Source organism: Chelmon rostratus, chromosome 7 (assembly GCF_017976325.1).
Source record: "Chelmon rostratus isolate fCheRos1 chromosome 7, fCheRos1.pri, whole genome shotgun sequence".
Taxonomy (NCBI): domain Eukaryota; kingdom Metazoa; phylum Chordata; class Actinopteri; order Chaetodontiformes; family Chaetodontidae; genus Chelmon; species Chelmon rostratus.
In genome coordinates, this window is record NC_055664.1 from 25,298,577 (window position 1) to 25,321,806 (window position 23,230).

Sequence of the window (23,230 nt, forward strand, 5' to 3'; positions counted from 1 at the left end):
AGGGTCCGTAACCCCTGGTGAACCCCCTCTGGGTTACAGCCCTTAGCACAGTGATGTTTGGAAGGAGTTACATCTGTAATTCGATGAGTTCGAGGTCCGGCCATCGGTCAAGCTGTGTGTCAGCCTGTCAGTGTGTTGATGCATGTTCCAGTGTATCACTGTCTTGTGTCTGAGCAACAGAGTGAATGTCCATGTCAGGCCTTGGGGATCATTGTCAAAGACTGAGGCTGCAATATGTTAAGAACCCATCAAATTACTTCAAGTACCAAGTGTCATGGCAGGTTTTATTAAATCTTAATAAGACTGCGTCAGGAGGTTACACATCAAGTATTCAGCATTATATGGTCCTGTATTACTTTCAGTACTTTTTTAAATTTTATAATACAAAGTTTACAACGTTAACCCTAAGATAACAAATGCATTCTAGATTTTTAGAATAAAACATGAGAAAATAAAAGTTAATAAAATGCCTTTTTTTTTTAATAATCTTGTTTATAGATGATTCCTAACTTGCAGTGCATATGTTGCCGGTATGAACCTGCATGGGGATCAGTTTTTGTCAATGACGGTGCTAGAAAAAAAGTACATTTTTCCAAGTGATGATGGCACACTGGTGACTTGTAGAAGATATTTAATATCACTTTACACATATGTGATAATGCTGTACCCATTGCATCTGTTGCAAGGTGTCTCAGGACTGACACTTACTGTATTCTTAGGTAATAGCACTGTCATGACAAGTGAAAGTGATCAAAGAATTATATTACGCTGTCTCACTGTCACACCAAGAATACATGACTGTATTCAAATGATTGCACAAAGCATAGCGCGCAGGTCCGTCTGTCTCAGTTCAGCAACAAACTTGGAGAAGAATTTGTTGCTTTGTTAAATGTTGGGCAGGTGATATTTTTGCTTCACCTGTTTCTTGACATCCGGTGCTGGTGAGATGTTGCTGTTTGGTAACTGAGGCAGGTACTGAGCCTAGAGAGAGAAAAAGGGAAGAGAGAAAAGGGTTTAAAGGCGTCAGTTTGAATTCATGCCAACTCAAGTGTATTGCAATGGAAAAGGTTGGTGGTAGCAGCTCTTATGTGACTAACAAATGTAAGCTGTCGATCATATTTTCAGTGAACATACTTGCATATGGACGCAGAAACCAAGTCTCTAACTTTGGGGTTATGGGATGATTTCTTACCCCTGCCTGTCTACGACGGGAGCCTTTGTCATGTCGTCTCCCCGGGCGCTCGCCATCACGGCCCCAGTTGCCTCCTCCGTCCTCCTGGAAGTACGGCAGCTCCAGCAGCTCTTCACAGGAGAGCCGGAGAGAGGGGTCCATCACCAGGCATGACTGCTCACACAAAGATGCACAGACTTAGCATGGACCGTTGGCATCTCAAAATATCTGCCATTTCAGAACATTGACTTTGCTTTGATGAATAGATGTAATTCTGCTTGGACCCAGAGTACAGTCATCATTTTATTTGTAGTTGACCAGTACTGGGTTTAATGGCTGATCGACAGCCAATTTTTAAGCATTCAGTGCTGTCTGGTGCACAAACAGTGTCTAATGACAACACTAGTTTATAAATTACATATAGTATCTTCAGCTTTTCTATACAGAAATTTCTTGTTACTTATCAGGAAACATATGCAAAATGTTGATATGATATATCTGCGATAAGCTAGAATCATGCCACTATATCAGTCAGGCTCAATAACACATAAACATGACATACCTTCATAACCTGGAGGGCGTGAAGAGACACTCCAAAGAAACGCTTTTCCAAGGGCTCCTAAGAGCAAATGTAAGTGGAAACACAATAACATCAAACACACTTCACTGCCATTGAGGAACATTTGCATTCTCAATGGTAACAGGACGCGTACCGTTGTGTCAGGTTCAGGAATACTGACTCCACTGAAGAAAACATTGGAGCGGAAGACCTGCTGGTGACGAGGGATCAGGTCACCTGAGGTCAGAAATGAGATCAGTGAAACCTTTCATCCAACACCAAAAATGTAATCAGTGTGTGTGTTGGTGGAAATTAAGGTAAATGGCTTGCAGGTCTTAAGACATTTGGGAAAGTGTATCTCCTTAAAAATTAGCTTTCTATATTGGTTCAAAGAAAGAGCAAGAGCAAAGTCCACTGTAAGAGAAGCCAAGTTTCCTATTCAATAAGGTTTCTTCATGTTTCTTCAGTGTGTTTTCATACATAACCTGAGGTAAGCTCATGAATATTTTTTTAAGCATTGCTGAGTACAGTCCTGTGTCAGCGTACCTAGAGTTTTTCGGATGAGGTAGAGCTGATCAACGTCAGACTTCCCAGGCCAGAGTGGATTCCCATGTAACAACTCGGCAAAGACACAGCCCAGAGCCCACACATCCACAGGAGGTCCATACTGAGTGTCTCCCACCAGCAGCTCAGGGGCCCGGTACCACCGGGTCGCTACGTAGTCTGTGTAATCATCCTCTGGTCCTGCTGAGTATACCACACACAGACAGATGAAGATGCAACTCGTACTGACATGCATGCACTTAGATACTGAATAATGAACACTAAATAACATGTATGCTGAAGGGGAGAGGATTACAAGGCATGCTGAATGACTGCATGTTAATGTATGGTAACATTACACCAAAACCTACGGCAGGAGGGTAAACAGAGACACACTACACAGAGACACACTAACTGGCTGAATGGTTCTCCTACGCTGTGCATTCATTGAAACATTGAAAGTGAGGAGGCCATCGGCAGGAGCTGACATAGGTTCTGTGCTGAATAAGTCATTAGAGGTACGTTAACACTAAACGCACATAAATGCGCCGGTTCCCTGGATGACCTACTCAGTATGCGGGCGAAGCCAAAGTCGCAGAGTTTGATGACTCCTGATTTGGTGAGGAGGATGTTCTCTGGCTTTACATCACGGTGGATGCACTGCAAGATAAACAATCAGCATCAAGGATTTGGCAACACGATACGCAGTCTCTTAGTGACAGAGAAAGACGCGTATTAAGACTGACAAATTAGGAAAGAACAAGGAGGAACAATAGCAAGAGATCGGAAACCCATACACATTTCAGTATTGAAACTAAATACTGCATTGCACTGAGACTAAAGTGATACTTGTTGTTTGGAATTGATGCTTAAATAAAGTCAGAGTTTGCTCATTGTGGTCTGGAATTATAGTTCATCATAATTAGACAAGTTAGAGTGGGTTTTCACAAGTTTTGTGGTTTGAGATGATACAGATTGCTGGACAGTCCAGAAGTCTTCCAGACAAACATTTTGTACTGAAACCTCAGCGAGTCAAATATAAACTTGTTCGGAAGGTTCTGGGAATTAGTAAAGTACTACTACTACAGCCATGAACTTAAAAAAGTGAAAAATCTGGTGCCATGTGTATGTTGAGAGTTATTTATTGCTGTTGTCATTTCTTCTTCCCGACTACACTGTAAAATATGGTGCAAAATAAATGCATTCTGCAGTCGGTCAGTGGTGACATGAGGCTGTGGATTCTGACCCCCATCTTTTATAGTGTAGTCATGCTAGGAACGGATCACTACATGGCCAATGGAGAGGAGGAAATGATTACTTCAGTGTACTTTACATAGCATGAATGTATTGTTCTAACGTTTTCTTTAAAAACTCCAAACTTTAAGACAAAAAGAAAATTACACAATCAATACATGAAAACCACAGAACAGTAGCAGATAAAAATATACTGACATTGTGCTTGTGGCAAAAGTTAACAGCCTGCAGCGTCTGCCACACGATGCTTTTCAGCTGAGCCTCAGGGACCCTGCAGAGGACGAGAGACAAAGCAATATTGACTGCTGTAAGATGAACAAAACAAAAGCAATTTACTAGTCGTGTTTTCCTCATCTATTATTCCAGCCATTTCAAGGAAGAATTGGCGCTTTAATCAGCTCTTGTCACCCAGGTAACCTTAGGCCTGTCTCTAGCAGCAACAGCGCCTTTGTTTTCAGGAGCGGCTAGAGTTTCCGCTGCACAGCCTTGTGGGAAAAAGAAAAATGGTCAGACAGCAGCTAGCCATTGTGACCTGGGCTTGCTGTGTGACTTCACATGACAAAAACTGAACTAAAATCTAATCTTGTGACCATAGATGCATGAGGAGAAGAACCATTTCCCCTAAATACTTTAGTACTATTAGGTTAAGATTGACTATTCCCTGTTCACTCTGTTGCCAACATTCACACGGTCTTGGCGACAGTCTTAACTCCCTCTTTATAATTCACCCTCTTCTTTCTGCTGCCCTTCTCTCTGAAGCGGTACTCTTAACAAATGAATGTAAGCACAATGAGTTATCTGGTCAACCGTATGCTAATCCTGTGCTTAAGTGTAATAACACCCCAATGTAAAAATACTCCATTACAACTACAAGTCCTGCATTCGAATTGTACTCAAGTAAAAGTAAGTATTATTATCAAAATGTAATTAACATATCAAAAGTAATTGTACTCAACATGCAGTAGAAAGGCAGCTGTCAGGTGTTTATCACAGATGCTTGCAAGCAGTATTTCAGTGCTGGAACTTTAGAAGCAGCCAACTTTAACTAAATTTGGGTCGACAAATCTTTAACAATGCATCGTATTTCAGAAACTAGTCACAGGCTTTGTATGTAAAATCTTTATCTACAAAGTAACTAGTACCTATAATAAAGGCAATGGAGAAGCCTAAAAATGTCCTCAAGTAAAGTACTTGAGTAAATGTACTTAGTTAGATTCCACCACTGTGCTTTTGTCATGAATTCTTACAGAGGTGCGGGCAAGGCAGATGCACTTCTGAAGATGGAAAATGATTGATTATCTTCCCCTTTCTAAGTATGTGGCCCTTCAGTATCGACCATGACTCCGCGCTCTAATTCAGTGAACAGAGAGAGTGAACAGATCACATGGCAGCAGATGGCAGTCTGGAAACCACTGTGTTGCCCCTGACCTACCCTCGAGGGTGTTTGTCCAGCTCATTGAGGACCGTCTGCTCACAGAACTCAAACACCAAGTGGAGCCGTCTTTTCCTCCTGAAGACCTCCAGCAGGTTGACCAGATTCACATGTTTCAGCTGCTGAAAGGCCAACAGAGAACATGGACAGTCAGCGCTCAGCAGCCTAAAATGTTTCATTAAATGTTTAATTAAACCTGCAGAGGGTTTAAGGTCTGCCCCAACTCCAAACGTCTGTAAAGCTCTTTGAAACTGCCTCCTGTATGAATTCTGTTTATACAATAATAATAATACCTGTACATGGCACAATCCTAATGAAGGAACAACAAATCATATACTGTAACATCATGAGCGCATGTGTAGGCTACCTGTGTCTGCACGTGTCTACCTGTGGTTTTAGACGTGAGCAAACTTGATACTATTAGGTAATACTAATCTCACCTTCAGCATACGTATTTCTCGCAATGCAATCTTCTTAATGACCGGGTCATCTTCGGACTCCACAAACTTCTTGATGGCAACTATCTGGCCAGTATCTCGGTGTCTGCATTTGAACACCACACCATAGGAACCTTCGCCAATCTTGGCCAGCTTTTCATATTTGTCCATTGGGCAATTAAAAGCTGTCACCTGTCAAAAGGCAGGAGTGTTCACAAACTCATCACCTAATTAAAATGCAACAATGTTAAATTTAATTATCCCCCAAATAAAATAACATGAATATATCCACATGTTTATGATTAAATGATTATTGTTTTTGTTGGAACCTGTGACACCTGAGATAATTCAACAGTCCAGAAGAAGTATGTGGTTAGTAGACAAGCCAACTCACAAGCCTCATGCAGACCAAGACTAGTTAACTCCAGCTTTAAGTGATCACAAGCTACAGGCTGAAGGGCACACTCACCAGGTTTTCATCGAAAAGCCAGCAACCAGTCCGCGGATGATTTCAGTCCATCAAAAGTGCGCAGAGTTGCACATATGTGTGCGCAGCCTCTTTGGGCTGAGCTTCATAACGTCGTGCAGTGGATACTTCAGAGGTCTCTCTCTCCGCTGTCTCTTGCTGCCTTGGTAACTGGTTAACTCTCTGGTTAATATTTCCCTTCACCGCCGTCCGCTGATTCAATGCAAGTCTTCACATTGACTCAGTTTTCATGCTGAAACGACGTGTCGTCTGTTCATGAACACAGAAGTAAGGGGACGCTCATCACGACGTTTAACGCAGCCCTTGGAGACTGCGCAGAAAAGAGCAACAACAATATACAGGATAACAATTCACAAAGCACGCTACGTACATAAAAGCGCGCATGAGAGTAAACGTGCGTTGTAACCAAGGAGACAGTTGGCCGACAGGTGACGTGGACGCACGTTAAGTTTTCCAAATCAATTAGCTAGAAACCTAAGTTAATGGGCAATAAATCTGTAATAATTTAGCCTAGTTACTACCACCAGCCTACTTTTGTTTGTTGTAAATTTTGAATATGAGATAGTGGATACAGATACAAAATCCTATAAATATTCTTTCACTTTTATGTACTAATACCTTTATTTTTTACTTTACCTATTATCAGATGTAGAAAGTAAGTACTTTAGCTCAAGCAGGCCTATTGTACTTTACTGTGACAGTTAGCCAATTTACTGTGGAGATTAGGATTTTACATCCAATACATATGATCATGTTATGATCCAATTGAATGTATCAAACAACATAAAAGTAGTTAAAGCTTCTTATGCAATAATAAGAAACTAGTTCAATAATACTGACAGCAAGTACATTTTGCTGATAACACTTCTGTATTTTGCTTGATTAAGATATCCCACTGCTTCTTCCACCACTGCTTATGATTAATTAAGAACATACCTCACACAGTATTGCTGTGTACTTTAAATCCTTGCTCATACACCAGTAGGCCTAAAGTCAATCAGTACATAAGCAAGACTCATTCCACGGTCCAATAGTTTCAGCAGTCACAGTTATTTGTAATTTATTGTTATTATTATTTTTCATTACTTATATTTTTACTGTGCTATCTGTTTTTACTATGTAATAGCCCAAAGACACTGTATTTTATTATTTTGTTGCTGTTTTTTTAATATCTCAGATAAAATGGTACAGGAAGAAGTTCTGTGATCATGTCTGTTGCAACACTTCTCAATCTCATTTACGTTTACAAAATATTGCACCATTGTTGGCCACCAGGCGGCAGTGCACACCATCAAAGCTCCTACAGGGCAACACAACAGGACAAGTTATAATAATGGTTGTTGACATAAGATAGTCGCACTCATTTTGTCCTCACACTCTTATCATTAATGGTAATCAGAGGTAGGTGTAGTGCAGCTGGTCTTATCTATCGCATCTTTGTTTGAGTGATGATGTTTTCTGTTGTTATTATTGCTGGTATTTTAGGGGATTTTTACCTTGTGTTTCCACTTGTTAAATGTCACCATTCACTGCCAGTGTTTTATGAATAGCTCATTCTTCATAACTGTCCCAGTAAATACACACCCATGGGAAACACATTTGGGCAAAGCCTAAAAAAATAACAAAAAAATTCCAAGACCAAAGACTGTACAGTGGTAATTTACTATCTTTACTTCCCTGTTGAATCATCCCTCAGACACAGACAAAATGATTGAAACCATCACGGGTTTGTTTTAGTCTCGCCTTCCTTTTGAAAATACACAATCCAACCTCTAAAAAGCACCCAGACCCAGGACAGTGCACCACACAGGCCAGCCCTGTTGGCTCTCCATCCCATGAAATCCGCTGTTCTACTTTTAGACATGCCGGTTCCAAGTGGCTCAGTTCTTTGGCCTGGCAGACGTTCACCTTCACAGCCACCAGGTAAATGTATCTGTCAGTTTGGCAAGACACTAGTGCCATGCAAGGCTTGCTGACATGTCTGCCATCACTGGCTCAGTGGCAAACAGGTCACATACATGAGAGTGCTGCTGCCTCTAGCATCAGTTATTCAGCGTGTTCAACTCCTGGTTTCCTGATGTGGACACAAGGCAGGCAGCAGAGCTCTGTTAAACAGCAGATGTTTTACACTGCGGCCGTTACCCTCATTTCCTGGGCGGAGAGCTGCTCGCTCTATTAGACGAGGAACAGGAACCAGAAAAAGAAAGAAGAGTTAGAGGGAGAGAGAGAGAAAGAGACAGAGCGAGTGAGTGCAAGAGAAAAGTTAGCCGAGCTCAGAGCTCCGACAAATCACTTTGTCACCAGCAAGCTCTGACAAGCACCGGGAGGGAGAGCGCACAGGGTGAAAGGGAGAGAGGCAGGGTGTTAAATAGAGGTGCGAATAGGGAGTTGTGTCAGAGGAGGCTCAAGAGGGAAGGTGTGATACCGATGGATGGATAGAGGGAAGACAGGACAGAGAAGAGACTGCAATTCCCAAAACAGCGTGAGCTAAGAGGGACTGTTACTCCTGCTACTGCTGTCGTTACTGCTGCTGTGTCTGGATGGACACTCACTTAAAGAGGTGTGTCAAACTTACATTTTGTTAGAGGAGGACAGTGCTTGATTGACAGAAGGAAGTTTTGCTGTGTTCTAATATTCTGATAGCATCAATACTGGAGCTGTTTTCATCTCAGGATCGATACACAGAGAGCATTTAACTGTTGTGTTGTTGTGTTTGAGAATGAAGACACGGTTACCGAGACAGCTGCTGTGTGTGTGAAGTAGGCATGAGTCTGAGGTGTTGATAGCAATCTCGGGTGCATTGCAGCTGTACACAGATCACATGCTGTCATTGCTAAAAAGAGGTAGTCAGAGCAGAGAGCGATACAAGTTTATCAGATGTTTCTCTGTAGGGGCATTTCTTAATGGAGTAGAATAAGTCAGTGAAAGTGAGATTTTCAGATACCACAGTATTCTTTCTTTCCCTACACCGTGGATATTTGATTCGCTCTGGGTTTACTCAAAGCCCCAGAGATTTTTATCTGGGCTGTAAAGGAAGCAGGAGGTCATCTGATCAAACTTCAAAAACAGAGAAATAGGAGGGCCATTTTTCCACTTTAAGCACAGGACATTTCATTGCTACTTTCTCTTTCCTACAGACATTTAGAGAGGGTCTATTTGTCATAAAATACATGTACAATAGTCCTGAATGATCTGTGAAGAGGACTTGTGGAACAAAGAGGACAGGAAGCAGTGTCAGCTGAAAAGCCTTAGACTCAGTAAATAAGTCGGGCTCTGCTAACACCACTCTTCATTTTGTTGAGTGTTATACCTCCCTTCACATTTACTCAGCTGGTCTCTGGGGACATGTAACAAGAGACTGCCTGGTGAGCAAGGCAGCACTGAGCTGACACGTGGAGGTGTATACAGTAAACTTGCTTTGAGCAAGACAAGATTCAGTTTTATATTGCAGTTGGAGGCTTAAGATCACATCAATAACAAGTTGATCTGTGAGTACAGAACCATCTCTGATGAGTATTTGAGTTTTGGTAGATTATTTTGGCCTGATGGGTGTTGTAGAGGTCTTCTGATCCTTGGGGGCGCTGTCTGTGTGCATGTTTGGCTGGTCTCTGTTAGCATTTGACAGCTTCACTCTGGACTCACTTCAGCGTCTGAGACGTCATTGTGTTACCTGTGTGGCTGAGTCAGAGGCTGGCTCATCACTTGATGTCTGTCTGCCTACTTGGATTCTCTCCACCTGCTTCTATGCAAAGAGGACACAAGTGTTAGGTGGTTTTCGCAGCAGCAACAGCGGTGGCACCAGTAGCGCTGAACTTTCAGGACTCTCCACACTGCTTAAATTGTTCTGCCGTGTGTAAACACCTTACGTCACTCACACCTCTCCACGGAGTGATTCACTGTTCCCTAAGCATCCCCGGTCAGAGGCAGGCAGTGAAAGAAAAGGTGAGCGAGGATTTACTAAGAACCGAAGAGCATAAGTGGTCGCAAACAGTCAGGTTGGCACCATGAAGCTGGCATTCCTGATGTTCATGGTCGTGTGCACGGTGGGAAAAGTAAGTGGTATGTCTACATGTAAGACGCTGGACCTGGAGATGGTGAAGAAAAAGCGCATTGAAGCCATTCGGAGCCAGATCCTTAGTAAACTGCGTTTGCCAAAAGAGCCTGAACCAGATCAGGCTGGAGACGAGGAGGAGATCCCTACCACCCTGTTGTCCCTCTACAACAGCACCAAGGAGATGCTGAAGGAGCAGCAGGCTGACGTCCAGACGGACATCTCCACAGAACAGGAGGAGGAGGAGTACTTCGCTAAGGTGCTTCACAAGTTCAACATGACCAGTGAGTACCAGACATCTCAGAACAGCACTACATTAGTCATGTGTTGTGGGCACATGGACAGTTGCTGATGGCTTAACTACAGCACTACGAATGTCGAGTAATAGTATGACTGTGATTGATGCTCCTGTATTTAAAGGTCCTTGAGACACACTGCTCAACACACACACACACACACACACACACACACACACACACACACACACACAAGGAAATTGATCATTCTCCAGACCTTATATTAACAGTTGCTAAGGCAGAGAGAAATCAACAGGTGCCCTTTGGTACAAGACCTACTGTATACAAATGTACCAAAAAACAAAGGTGTAAGGCATTTTGTTGTTCTGAACCAATACTTCACATTGTCATTTCACACCACATTTCAGCATAAATTAGCCTTAAAGCACTCGCTGGAATAGACAAACTTGGCGGCTACAGCCCAGAATGACCAGAATTTGCCCGATGGCTGTGTCAATTCCAATCTTGTCCATAAATTCTCTCAACATGTGTACCCCTTCTGATCTCCATCCAACATCTCCAGGCAGCTTGACGAGTTCAGAGATCACAGGCGTTACAAGTTAGCAGAACTGTGTGTTGCATCTGGTCTGATGCTCTGCGTTGCTTTCGTGGTATCCATGGCATTTTTACTACTTTATTAACGCTGTTTGTTTGGCTAGCCGACATATGCTGTTTGTTCAGCCAAATGGTTTTTGGCTGTAATTATGCAATGACTCCCAACTATTATGATAAACAGTTTTTTTTGTGTGTGTTGTTTCTTTGCTTCATTGTTCTCTGCATGCCTATACTCCTCACCCGATCAGGCAGGCATCCACACTATCCCTCTTTTATCCACCACTTCAAAAGAAAGACTTGGGTGGATGGACCATGCTGCTCAGGAGTGTGCAGACCAAAGAGAGAACAAAGGAACTTTCAAAATGAAGGGCATGATTTATTCTGGTTAGATGAAAACCAAAAATGGGGGAAAATGAAAAAATTAGATGACATGAAATGCACTCCTTCACCCTCACCCTGTCTCATTCTCTCTGTCATTTGCTTTCTCTCTCTCTGTCCCTCAGGGATTGGGGGTTTCCTGTAACTTGAGCATTGGGCTCTCCCTTGCTTATTCTGTCACTTGTTCTCTATCATATCTCTTTCTCCCTGACCATTTTCCATTTCAGATACATGTCTCTCTGCAAATGATTACCTTTCTCTCCCTGCTTTCTGTCTCTCTCTCCTTCGCTCTTGCTCCTCTCTCTGCTGAGTTTCCTGAGCTTATTATCATTGTGTTTGCAGCATATTTGTGACAGGGCAGCTTGGCAGGAAGGAAGGCAGGCTGATGGCCACTGAGATCTTGAGTGACTCAGGTCCGGTGCAAGCGGTGCCCATGGGGAGCATGTGTTTCCTACCTCTGTGGAATGCCAGAGAACACCCATCCACTGTCTTAGCCCTCAGCACAGCTCCTTAACAGACTAAACCTCCACACACTGGGAAAGGGTGGAAGCCAACTGTAAGAGTGTGCGTGTGTAGGCCTAGCAAGAAATGTTTTGCAATTATTAGAAAAAAACCACACACACTCACACACATGGGGTGTGGAGGACAATCCAGCGTCTGCTGTTCAGAAAACTGTGTTCGAACAAAGCAATTAAAATAGAATCCTAGAAACGAGAGAACAAGCTTTTTTTATGTTCATTAACAATCCTGTTCGTCACTTCAATTTGTGGTTCTTTTACTGGACGACTCACACTTTCCTGATGCCCCAAAACAGCCTGCAGGGATGCATATTTGCGTGCAGAGCATTTTAGACCTTAATAGTTTTAGTCTTCTTTATGGTAATTGTGTGGTGGATTAGGCTAAATTCCTTCAGCTAGTTAGCAGTCACATCCGTCCTTAAAGCCCACACAACAAAACGGTATTGGTCCAAATGTAATTCAGCCCGTTTACAGAGGGAACTCTTTTCTCCTTTGGAAAGCTGCCACTTCGGGAGTGAAATGAGTTCACTGCTCAGGAGTAATTATTATATTTAAGAGTAAATGAAGCTGCTACCACCCTACGATGGAGAGGAGTAGCAACAGGGGTCGGACAGTATGTGTAAAACAGGGTGAGGTGGGGAAACGAGACATTGACGAGTGGGCTGTGGGAGGGTGGAGCTGATCTATGAAGGAGGCAGGTATTTAGGCTGTTGCTGGAATCTGGTTCCTCCCACTGGTAATTACAGAGCTGTCTCCCTACCTGTCACAACAGCTGTCCCCGGCTTACCTGCGGATAGGCCCTGATTCAACACACAAATCCCCCCACACCCATGTTAGTACGCAGGCTAGGGTGCTATCTTTACCCATATCTGGAAGAGTGAGGCCTTTCCTCATTTGAGAAGACGAGATTTTACACTTTGATTCCCTCAGAGTGCTGTATTTTGATCACATGAGCAGTTCAGTGACGGGCCTCCAGAGACGATCCATGTGTTGATTGGAAAGTAGAAGTGAGGATTAAGCTTCACCATAATTACGGTACTGCAGCCAATATGTCTCTTAGCGGAAGTGACATAATTTCCTGTTTCGTAAACTCTCTTCTAACCCTTAACACATTTACATGTATCTCAGTTTACTCAAGCTAGCTGGAGACGATGACTTTCCGTGCTTGGTGTTGCCTGGTACATCATTGCCAATTCACTGCTGTCCACATTCTGAACACTGTTTTGACGCTCTGTGTTTCCATTCATGTACTTAGAACCAAACATTTGACTCTGCTCTGGGTGGGACCAGTAAAATGTCATCTCATTTCCCTTTGCACTCCACACCAGTTCTTTTCAGTTTCAGTTTGGCCTCAGTGCAAGGGGTGAAACACTACCTACACACCATCACATATGGTGATACTAGTAAATGATCCACAAGCAGCCGTGACATGGAGGTCCTGGTACGGCCTAGATTGAGTAAGCAGCTCAAGTATGCGAGGCTGGGTTGTAGCTGCTGTCAAAGAGCAATTCCGGGATTTGAGAGCAGAGAATCCTGGCTTTGGTAGGCTGAGGCAGAGTAGAAGGTTTGGGCCTGGGCCAGAGCTGGGCTCCATTGATACACATCTCCAATTTCTCTGCACCCCTACTCACACTCTTCCACCCCTCAGAACTGTAGGTTACATTCATGCGTGCATTCTTCACTCTGCTGTTTTCTTTGCACGTACCCTTTTAAAACACCCCCTTCTATGCCCTCTCTCAATCTCTCTTTCTACACTGTGTTTCACTCTCAATCGTCTGCTTCCCTGCTCTTATCTTTACACGGTTCTGTCCGACTTAATCCTTTGTAATGCAACGCTGCTAGATTTATGGTGTTAAAGCCTTCAGTAGCTTGGTTCTGCTTTCTATCAGGCTCTGCAGGGGGAATGTTCCTGCTGTCATGATATGGGCAGGCCCTGGAATAAAAGTTGCAAATATGGGCAGGGATACTGTAAAAAACAAAACACCCTCTATGGTCAACTTTACAGCAGCTGGAGTAGATGAAAGTTTGGCTGCAATTAAGATTATTGAGTAACACTGTGAATTTGGCTATTCCATTTTATCTATGTGTGTGCAGTGAGACATTTCTGAAAAACATTAGTAATGGACATCTCAGTATTACATTATGGCGTGTGCAAATATAATGATAAGAAAATACTTGTGAAAAAAAAACAATGATTAACTCCTTTAAACTGAACTTTAAGGACCTGATTCTCTGAACCTCCTGTACACTAACTGTTCCCTTGGAGCACCCATTTGTCCCATTGTCATCAGAATCAGAATCAGAATTGCCTTTACTGGCCAAGTATGTGTGCACAAACAAGGAGTCTGACTCTGGTTTAAACATTGCACTTAATGTACTGGCATAGAAAAAAACACACAGCTAAACAAAAAAAAAAACAAACAAAAAAAAAAACAAGAGACTGAACGATATCTTACGTAGTACAAAAATATAAACAATATGATATTCTTTATAGACAAGGTTGGTTTGAGACACTACATCATATGACATGTAAGCAGGACATCCATTTTCAATTTGTCTCTATTACGCCTTTAGACATTCAAAAACTCAGTTATTATATGTTTCTTGCCTGAACTTGCTTGTCCAAAACAGTTTTATAGACTCTGCTAATAAGCAATTGCCTGTTTTAAATGACACAGGGAAAAATAACACAGATGACACCAAAAGCATCTCGATGTTCTTCAACATCTCTGAGATACGGGAAAGCGTGGGGGATTACCGCCTGCTAACCAGTGCAGAGCTACGGATGCTCATCAAGCAAACCGCGATACTCTCTGAGCAGCGGGTGGAGCTGTACCAGATTCTCGGGACCTCGGCCCGCTACCTTGCTTCTCGCTTCATCACTAACCACTGGAAAGACAAATGGCTGTCCTTCGATGTCACTGAGACTCTTCAGAACTGGCTCAAAGGGACCGGTGAGATAAAACAAGCATTATTTATTTATCTAGTGCTACAATGTCCATTTTTCAGCCCATTTGCAATCTCATGTAATTTCCAGATGATACTCATGTTCACATATAAAGTAACCAGCCAGTTTTGTTGTAAATTTGTTGTTTTTGCCAGATGATGAGCAGAGTTTCCAACTTCGGCTGTTCTGTGAATGCAGCAAGACTAACAGCGATACTGGCTTCACCTTTTCCATCTCTGGCATTGCGAGTGGTCGGGGAGACACGGGAATGTTACAACTGATGACGCAGCAACCACCGTACATCCTGACCATGTCCATCCCTCAAAACATCAGCAGCCACCTCACCTCACGCAAAAAACGCTCCACGGATACAAAGGACACCTGTACAGCGTAAGCAATCCTACACATATCACATTGTTCTGTTGTATTTGATTTCATTGACCTTTTTGAAGCTGCGTCCGCCATCTTAACCCACTGGCAGCTTCAGTGACAGGAAAAAAACAATACTACTACTCCTGTTTCCCTCAAGTGTGTGTACACGGTATGGTAAATGGACTGCATTTGTGCAGTGCTTCAAAACATTAGTGGGCTGTAGTGTTTTACAATGTGCCTCTCTACTCACACACACACAGACACAATGCAAGGTGGATCTCCTGGCCATCGAAAGTAATTAGGGTTCAGTGTCATGGATAGATCTTCAATCTTAGGGGTCTTGTTTAGGATGGGAAAGACTCCTCAAATGCAGCCACAATTTATACCACTATACACCAATGGGATGTCTGTCTTCTTACATTAAAACTACCCATTCAGCTTTAAGACTGAGTGGTTTTCTTCTACAGCAACTATACTCTAAAAATCTGTCTCATCTCATCATGGACCTCACTTCACAAAAGGTGTTTCCCTGTTTTCTTTTATGCAGCCAGACAGAGACCTGCTGTGTGAGGAGCTTGTACATCGATTTCAGGAAAGATCTGGGATGGAAGTGGATACATAAGCCGACTGGCTATCATGCAAACTACTGCATGGGGTCCTGCACCTACATCTGGAACGCTGAAAACAAATATTCTCAGGTATAGTGCTACGCCTCGCTGTACTGTGCAGTCCACATATGATCACATGGCTGAATAAGGTACAGCCATCTAACAACTTGATTTTCTCCCCTCCTGCTTACCGAAGAACTGCTTTGAAAATTCACTGATTTCAGCTTCTCAGATCGGAGATTTTGCTGCTGTTGCTCAGACAAAAACACAATCACAAGATACATTTTATAGCCTAAAGACTGAAATATCAAAGCTACTACTGGATGAAATTTGGTTCACACATTCATGGCTCCCTCAGGATGAATTGCAATAATTTTGGTGATCCCCTGATTTTTCATCTAGCACCATTATCAGTTCAAAGTTTTATGTGTCTAGTACTTGGTGTATAACCAAATACCTGCAAAAATAATGACTAAATTAACATACACCTCAGCTGTTCATTATGATAGATAGATAGATAGATAGATAGATAGATAGATAGATAGATAGATAGATAGATAGATAGATAGATAGATACTTTATTCATCTCCAAAGAGAAATTGTAATTACAATTCTACCATTATGCATGAATTAATAATTAATTTAGAACTGTTTTACTTTACAAATACATTACCAATAAATTAAAATTATAAACACTGTTGAAGATACAACACCTTGAGGCTAATACATGGATTTTAAAAGCACTCTCGTAACTCACACTCGTAAATCCATTGTCTGTCATGTCTGTGATGAACTTCTGAGCAGAGTTCTCTGTCTTCATGTCTTTTCCTCATATAATTCTTAACAGATTTTGGCCTTGTATAAGCATCACAACCCAGGAGCCTCTGCTCAGCCCTGCTGTGTTCCCCAGGCACTGGAGCCACTGCCAATCCTCTACTACGTGGGCAGGCAACACAAGGTATCTATACCGCAGCCAAGCAAACCTCATTCTGAAGTGAAATGTTTACAGAACTTTTTATGTGAAAGCAACACTCACAGATGATTTATCACATTACTGTTGATTTTCGCTTTCAGGTGGAGCAGCTCTCCAATATGATCGTGAAGTCCTGCAAGTGTAGCTAAAAATACAACATGGCATACTGCTCTGCCTCCCCTCAGACATATACAGAGATGGAAGAAGCCATGTTTGAGACCACAGAAAGGAGCATGTGACAGAGATAAAGAGGACAAGAACAATGTGGACAAAATATTTAAAGTCATCCTTTTGCAGTCTAACTTTCCTCCTGCGAGGTCTGTCATTATCATGTTGAATGCACATCAAACCATGGACTTCTTCATATCGATATTACGGATCATATTTTCTATGTGTATATACTTTTTCCTTGCAGTAGTAAAAACATCTGTCTTGAAATGAATTAATTTATTTGTTGGAGGGACAGATCTGTAAAGAAGTGATATACATGTATAAAAGTGTGTCAGTTTGACATGGAAAATGATTAAATTGATTTATGAGAATCAAAAAAGGCGGATAAAGGAAGCCAAAGGACATTATGACCAAAATGACTTCAATGGAAGAAGACTTGTTTTCACAGGTGATTGTCTTGGGCATTTCTCTTCCTAAAGAAGTCATAGTTAAAGGTGCTAAATCCCAGGTATGAAAAACAGTGGTTGTTGGGGTTTTCCTGGAAGATAATGCCACAGGTGTTTCTGGAGAGAGTCGCACCGTAAAGGACAGCAGACAACCACAGGGACAGTCCGACCTGGGGAAACTCCCTCTGACTGAGAGACTTGTCAGCCAACTGAGCAACGTTTCACAGGAACCGTCCATCAGTTTTACTTGCTTTGTTTGTTTTTCAACCCACGTGAATTATACAATGCTTTTCTTGTCACTATGTTTGTGTTCATAATTGAATGTCAGCTTGTCCTCATGAAGCCCGCCATGCTGTCAAAGCCATGAGTAATATCAGTGGTTGTGATGAGAGTGATGACACCATGTTTTTCTCCCTCTCAGGATTTACAGCCAGTTTGCTGTCTTTAGATGGTGAGGGTCAGGGGATGTGGTTGTGGTGTTGGTTTTAGGGAAGCCATTCAGACTCAATACACACATTTGCTGTTTTGTTTTTTTTAACCACCATAGTAAATTAGGGGCAATTTGTTGCCTTTTATTTCAGGGCAGGTTTTTACTTTCATCTGAAGTGTGATGCTTTTTGCACAACTCAAGAATTAGTTCAGCTTCTAGATTTGTTTTAGGAATAAAACCAACATTTTTTTGTTTACCATATTTTTAAAGTGCACTTATAATTCGAAATTTGCATTTGTAAATATAAAAAAAATGAAATAAACAATTATGTTAAATTATCACATCAGAGTGGAATATTTTTGCGAGCAAATAAAACCACATGCAATGTTTCCACTTGTCAGAGCTGTGTTGTGTAAGTGTGTGTGTGTTTCACTTGTCAGTGCATGCATGTGTATATGTGTGTTTTAATCATGGCAGGGGGAGAGAACACAAAGTCTTGTTCTTCATATGCAAATATGAATGAAAGGTTTCTTCTTGTTAGTGTTGGGCATGTTTTGGTCTATGACGTTTAGGGCATGGTTATGTTAGGTGAAAAACCTTTGCCCAAAATGAGTAAAACTGTGACTTGAGCTGGAAACTGAGAGCAGGCTGATGTAGTTTAAGGCTGTAGTTCAACTCTGATATACAGGGCGCCCACCCATACCCAGTTCCTTTACCTCCTACACTTTTTCAGTATAAAGCTATTCTTCTGCTTAACCCTCTCATGTAATCCTTTGCTGATGGGGATATACCTCCCTCTGCATGAACAGAGCACACATCATGCTTCTTTCAGCACATTTTTAGAAAACCAGGTTGTGCACTTTGCGATGAATGTCCAATGTCAGGAGAGGGATCTACCACTGGAAAAGCATGGAGTATGCCAGGTGCGTGTGGTCTACTTCTGGGCAGTGGATGTCTGTTTACTCTGGACGACCATGGCCTGACTGAAGAAGAGCAACAAGCTCTGCTGGGCTTCGCCCATGGCTAAACCAACAGTAGAATTCCCGGACGCACAGCCCGTTATTGGCACTGCCTTTACCTGTAGGGATGCACGCCATGCAAACATTTTTTACTATCTCCTAGCACCTCGTCCATCCCCACCCCCACCCTGCCAGCCCCACCCCTCTCCCTCAGTACTCAAGGGATTACTGGCAGCCCACGAGGCTGAATTGGAAGTGAGGAGAGCAGGTCCAGACCCGTTGGTAAGTCCCAGACTTAAGGGCAGTGACTACATGGAAAATTAAACACACATACTGTACACATGCACATGAAAACACTGAACCCACTGACACACAGCCATGGCTCAAGCACATCAACGTCAAATATCTTACATAAGCTCCGAGCTAGTGAGTGGTACGTGGATGCTTGTGCTGCTCACAAGGTGACAATGATCTGTGCTATCTTGTTCCAAAGCTGGTCACGTTACCCAGGGTTCCTCTGTAAAGCACAGGAATTTTCCTCCCGTGCGCCAACACAGAGAGTGCTTGTTTGGAAAGCGCTCTCCAAAGGCAGATAAACAAAGTGAAATGAAACATGATCAACATAATTGAATCCATTTTTATCTCACCTCGCAAAATGGTTCAGACAGATCTGTTGCCAGGTCTTGATTTTTAATGGTGCCGAGGCACAATATGTACTGTTTTATCTTGGCAGGGCAAATGTAATTGGAATGTTAAAAGGGTTTTTTTTTCCAAGAAAACAGGATCATTACTAAACCCAAACAAGGAAGACACAGGTTTTGTTGGAGGAGACAAGATCATTAAAGAATGATTGCACGAATGCCTGCACTTCCACCTGTTTTACTTTCCCTGCAATGACCAAACAAAGGGTATGAATGTCAAGAGGCCCATAAATCTATCATAGTGTTAATGGAACAGTCCCAGAGGGAAGTCAAACTCTAGTGGGCTTGTCCTTCTAACCAATGTTCATTTCTCAGCAGCTGCTTCCTCTCGAGCCCTTAGGCTTTTTATGGGACTGAAACAAACTGCTGACACCTCCTGCACATCCCAGAGAATGCTCCATGGAAAGAGAAAAAGAGGGCACTCGAATCCACCGTACTACGTAGCCTACGAGTGTTACACAAGAGAACAGACTGAAGACAAATGCCTGCAGCATTTCAAGGTCAAGCAGGTGTTCTTTTACCACTAACGCAATCCACGTGCTGGGTTTATACGACTGCATGAGTAACCAGAAAATTGTTCTTTTGTTGCACTTCATCTGAGTGAATAAGTCACTCAATTTTGACATAATTGGCCCTTTAATTGAATCCATGTGCCGTGTTTGTCTTCTTTTTTTAACCCGCAAAAAAATGAAAGGCTCTGTTGCATGTAATGCTGCCTGCAATGTTTTCTCTTTGTGGCACTTTTACAAGTTCACAATGAAAACTGATCATGCTAAATTGTAAGCTGATTCGCCACACTGCTGGTTTTGAAATGCTATTTTGGGTTCTGTCTTATTACAACATCCATGACATTTGCAATTATATGTCCACTGATCTTTTGCCACAAGTGGTCATTAAAAGTGGAGCAGCAGAGCGGCCTGGTGTAATTCCTGTGGACTCAGACAGAGCTGACTGTGACCTTAATAACATACTCTGGTGTCCTGCTGCTGCTCAGCTCTGCTTCACAATCATACAGCAAAGCTATTGTTGCTTCAGGTGCTGAATCTATGTGCATACACACACAAATACACACACATCAACAAACATGCCTTCCTACTCCCAGTTCTAACTGTTTTGTGATTTTAATTTAAATTTTGGTTGTGTACTGTCATTTCACAGGTTTTATTCTCCATCTTATTTTACATTAATTCTCTATCCCGTTTTTTTGGTCCATTCTGTCTTTTTTGTGTGGAGTACTTGGTGCATTTGTTGTATGAAAGGTGCTACACAAATAAAGTTTATAATTATTTTTAATTAATGGATTTTCTATTTTACATTGCTAAATTATATTTTAATTATGTATTGTTGGGATATAGATCTATTGATATAAGGGTTCTGGCTGAATAAATTGGGACTAAATACTGACTCTACATGCTGTATCTTTATGTTTTCTCTATCCTGGATTTTAAATGTCATATATGTTCATTTTGTTTAATGTTATCTTATTTATTTATTTAGGTGTACCTTATGTAACTTTATTTAAGTCAGAATAGTGTGTGAAGGCAGCACTGCTGAATATGCGAAAGGTTAGCGGTGAGTTGACAGGTTTTCCCCTCTCCACCTGTCTTGTCTTTACCACCGTCCCTCTCACTTCACACCTGCAGTTTAAACTAAGATGTTTATCACAGTATGAGTCAGCCGACCATATCTCTCGCTCCATCTCTTCTTTTCTGTTTCCTCTCTCATCTTTTTGTTAACCCCTGCCAGCTCTTTGAAGACTCCCTGGCCATTTTGAGTCATCACCTGAACTAAACAACGCAAAGTGATAGGGGAAGAAAACAGATGTAGGTGAATGAATGAGGAAAGACAGAATAAAAGACCTCACACATCTGCTTGCCAGACATTTAGCTACAATGTCGTAGCATCAATGTCTACAAAATAAAAGATTAACTGGAGAAAAGCAACTTATTCACAAATGAGAATCTTTCGTTTTCGTTTTCACCAGATGGTGGCTGACGGCGGCTTTTGTCATGCACATAACCAGTAGCTAACATCATAGCTTAATACATGGAGGATCAAAGAAAGAGGAGAAACTCAAACCCTCTTCAAAGCGAAAACTACAAAGGGAAAGTATGATAAACTGTGTGAGAGTGTCTGAGTGTGGTTATAAAGCATGCTGTGCTCTGACTCATTTGCTGGACTTCAGTAAGTAAGAAATGTTTTCTAAAAAAGGAAAGGTACCAATTACATCTCTGGACTGGCTCCTTCTCACAGTACCGCCCCTCCGTTTCCTTCCTTCCCGAAGTCTTTCTCTCTCTCTCTGTCCTTAGACACAGAGGGACAAATCTGCCCCTATAAACAGCTACCATCTCCCTGGGTAATAAACAGAGGAGTGGATCTGACTCTGGGGTCTAAAAAGACAACATTGGTCATGTAGACACTGCACCCAGAGGAGAGACAGCCTCGAAATAGCAGTTTGATCTCACAACCCCGCCTGAGGAACGTACCCCAGTGGGTGATGGTGACGGTGGAAGGGGAGGAGAACTGATGAGAGCTGAGGCTTGAGGGTCCCATAATTCCCCTCAGTGGCCCCAAGCTAGCATCTATTGCACTAACATCTGCAACTCAATGAGTTTTTAATGGAGGGTTTCTTTCGACGGTCTTTTCTAAAACTCTCAACAGCTTTTTCGTTCTGGCTTAGAAAATCTGTGCACACCACCAACAATTTTAAAGTGTCCATCAATCGTTTTGGTCATTTGGTAGATGGTCTTGCTATACTGTCACCTTATAATGTCTTTATGGCTAACCATAAGTTGAACATTCACTCTACTGTTAGCTCTGTTTTATTCTCCAGCAAGTGCTGACAAAAAAAACCTGCTGATTGGTTCGATGTTTGACTTGTGCTAATGTTTTATACTGGTCAGGTAGTGTACACAGTGTTCACCAGAGTTAGTTTGCTGAAAACATCTGTCTGCTGCTGCTGGAAACAGGGTTGGTAAAGCCAAAACAATGAGCTAAAAGTGGCTAAGAGGCTTCGTAGAGCTTGGGTTTGTCACCCTTTTCACATGAGATTACAGCAGAAACAATTGGCTGATTAACTGCATTAGCTGATCAACCGAAAATATACTAGCAACTATTTTGATAATCAGTCAATTTTCAAGCAAAAACGTGGAACATAACCTAATTGCATATTATCATGTGTGAGAATTTGCTGCCTTTCTTTGTTTCATGTTACAGTTAAATGAATATATCTTGGTTTGTAACATTTGGTAGGACAAAACAATCAATTCTTCATCAATCATTTTATGATTCATTAAGAAAATCGGCAGATGAGTGATAATGAAAATTATCGTTAGTTGCAGCCCTTGTACAATTCACTGTAAATGCAAAAACTAAATTGATCAGTGCGGTTAAGTCCTTTCATTGCCATGGACTGTATACAACCTTTAACAATGTATTCCTGGATCATTCGTGCCCTATATACAGGGAATAATAATTCTAAATAGACGTTAGACACTATGTAGTGCACTATATAGTGAATGAGTCTCAACACAGCCAAGTGGTTACAGACGCAAGTGAAACAGGGGCATGCTGGGAGAGGGGGCGGGGCCTTAGCTGTCAATAAACCCCTTAGTGAGTTTGGCTGAACTGAGGCTGTGACCCTCAACAGAGGGAGTAAACTTAGGTTCAATCACACTCTATTACTCATCTCACTGACACACATGTAGACTAACACACATGCGTGCGTGCGCACACACATAGTAAAGCAGGGGCAAAACTGCTGACTTCAATTAAGAGAGGTGTGACTACAGTCGCAAATCACACACTGGCGGTAAGCTGACACAGTGGACAGGAAAAAAATATCATCTTCCCGTTCTGTGAATGCTCACACACATACACACGCACACACACATACACGCACACACACACGCATGCACACACACACACTTACACAGGCTGTAT

At 42.1% G+C, this 23,230-nt stretch overlaps 2 protein-coding genes across 4 annotated transcripts; one reads left to right on the forward strand and one right to left on the reverse strand.

Annotated features, from left to right (window-relative positions):
• Window positions 1-279: 279 nt before the first annotated feature.
• Window positions 280-6,294, reverse strand: LOC121608763 (cyclin-dependent kinase-like 1). 3 transcript variants are annotated; one of them, XM_041940105.1, is made up of 10 exons: window positions 5,866-6,294; window positions 5,400-5,588; window positions 4,960-5,078; window positions 3,726-3,798; window positions 2,843-2,933; window positions 2,277-2,477; window positions 1,885-1,967; window positions 1,734-1,790; window positions 1,193-1,345; window positions 280-981 (listed from the first exon to the last, which is right to left on the reverse strand). In XM_041940105.1, the coding sequence occupies exons 2-10, from the start codon at window positions 5,565-5,567 to the stop codon at window positions 886-888; spliced, it is 1,041 nt and encodes a 346-aa protein (XP_041796039.1). In that variant the 5' UTR covers window positions 5,568-5,588; window positions 5,866-6,294; the 3' UTR covers window positions 280-885. The 3 variants fall into 3 exon arrangements, with proteins under 3 accessions (XP_041796039.1, XP_041796038.1, XP_041796037.1); XM_041940104.1 differs by having other exon boundaries at window positions 2,277-2,474; window positions 4,960-5,081; XM_041940103.1 differs by having other exon boundaries at window positions 4,960-5,081.
• Window positions 6,295-8,100: 1,806 nt separating this feature from the next.
• On the forward strand, window positions 8,101-18,010 carry tgfb1a (transforming growth factor, beta 1a). The gene is made up of 6 exons (XM_041940102.1): window positions 8,101-10,218; window positions 14,360-14,635; window positions 14,784-15,018; window positions 15,548-15,698; window positions 16,456-16,566; window positions 16,683-18,010. Exons 1-6 carry the CDS (start codon window positions 9,888-9,890, stop codon window positions 16,728-16,730), a joined length of 1,152 nt encoding a protein of 383 aa, XP_041796036.1. The 5' UTR covers window positions 8,101-9,887; the 3' UTR covers window positions 16,731-18,010.
• The last annotated feature ends 5,220 nt before the right edge of the window (window positions 18,011-23,230 follow it).

Bases quoted from the DNA above. Each gene is read 5' to 3' on its own strand.
- LOC121608763 (XM_041940103.1), bottom strand. From the start codon at position 5,567: ATGGACAAATATGAAAAGCTGGCCAAGATTGGCGAAGGTTCCTATGGT. The intron at 2,478-2,842 runs GTAGGTCATCCA...TGGTATACTCAG, and splicing joins TGGCTTCGCCCGCATACTGA to CAGGACCAGAGGATGATTAC. The intron at 1,968-2,276 runs GTACGCTGACAC...TTCTGACCTCAG, and splicing joins CCTCATCCGAAAAACTCTAG to GTGACCTGATCCCTCGTCAC.
- tgfb1a (XM_041940102.1), top strand. From the start codon at position 9,888: ATGAAGCTGGCATTCCTGATGTTCATGGTCGTGTGCACGGTGGGAAAA. The intron at 15,699-16,455 runs GTATAGTGCTAC...AATTCTTAACAG, and splicing joins CTGAAAACAAATATTCTCAG to ATTTTGGCCTTGTATAAGCA. The intron at 16,567-16,682 runs GTATCTATACCG...TTTCGCTTTCAG, and splicing joins ACGTGGGCAGGCAACACAAG to GTGGAGCAGCTCTCCAATAT.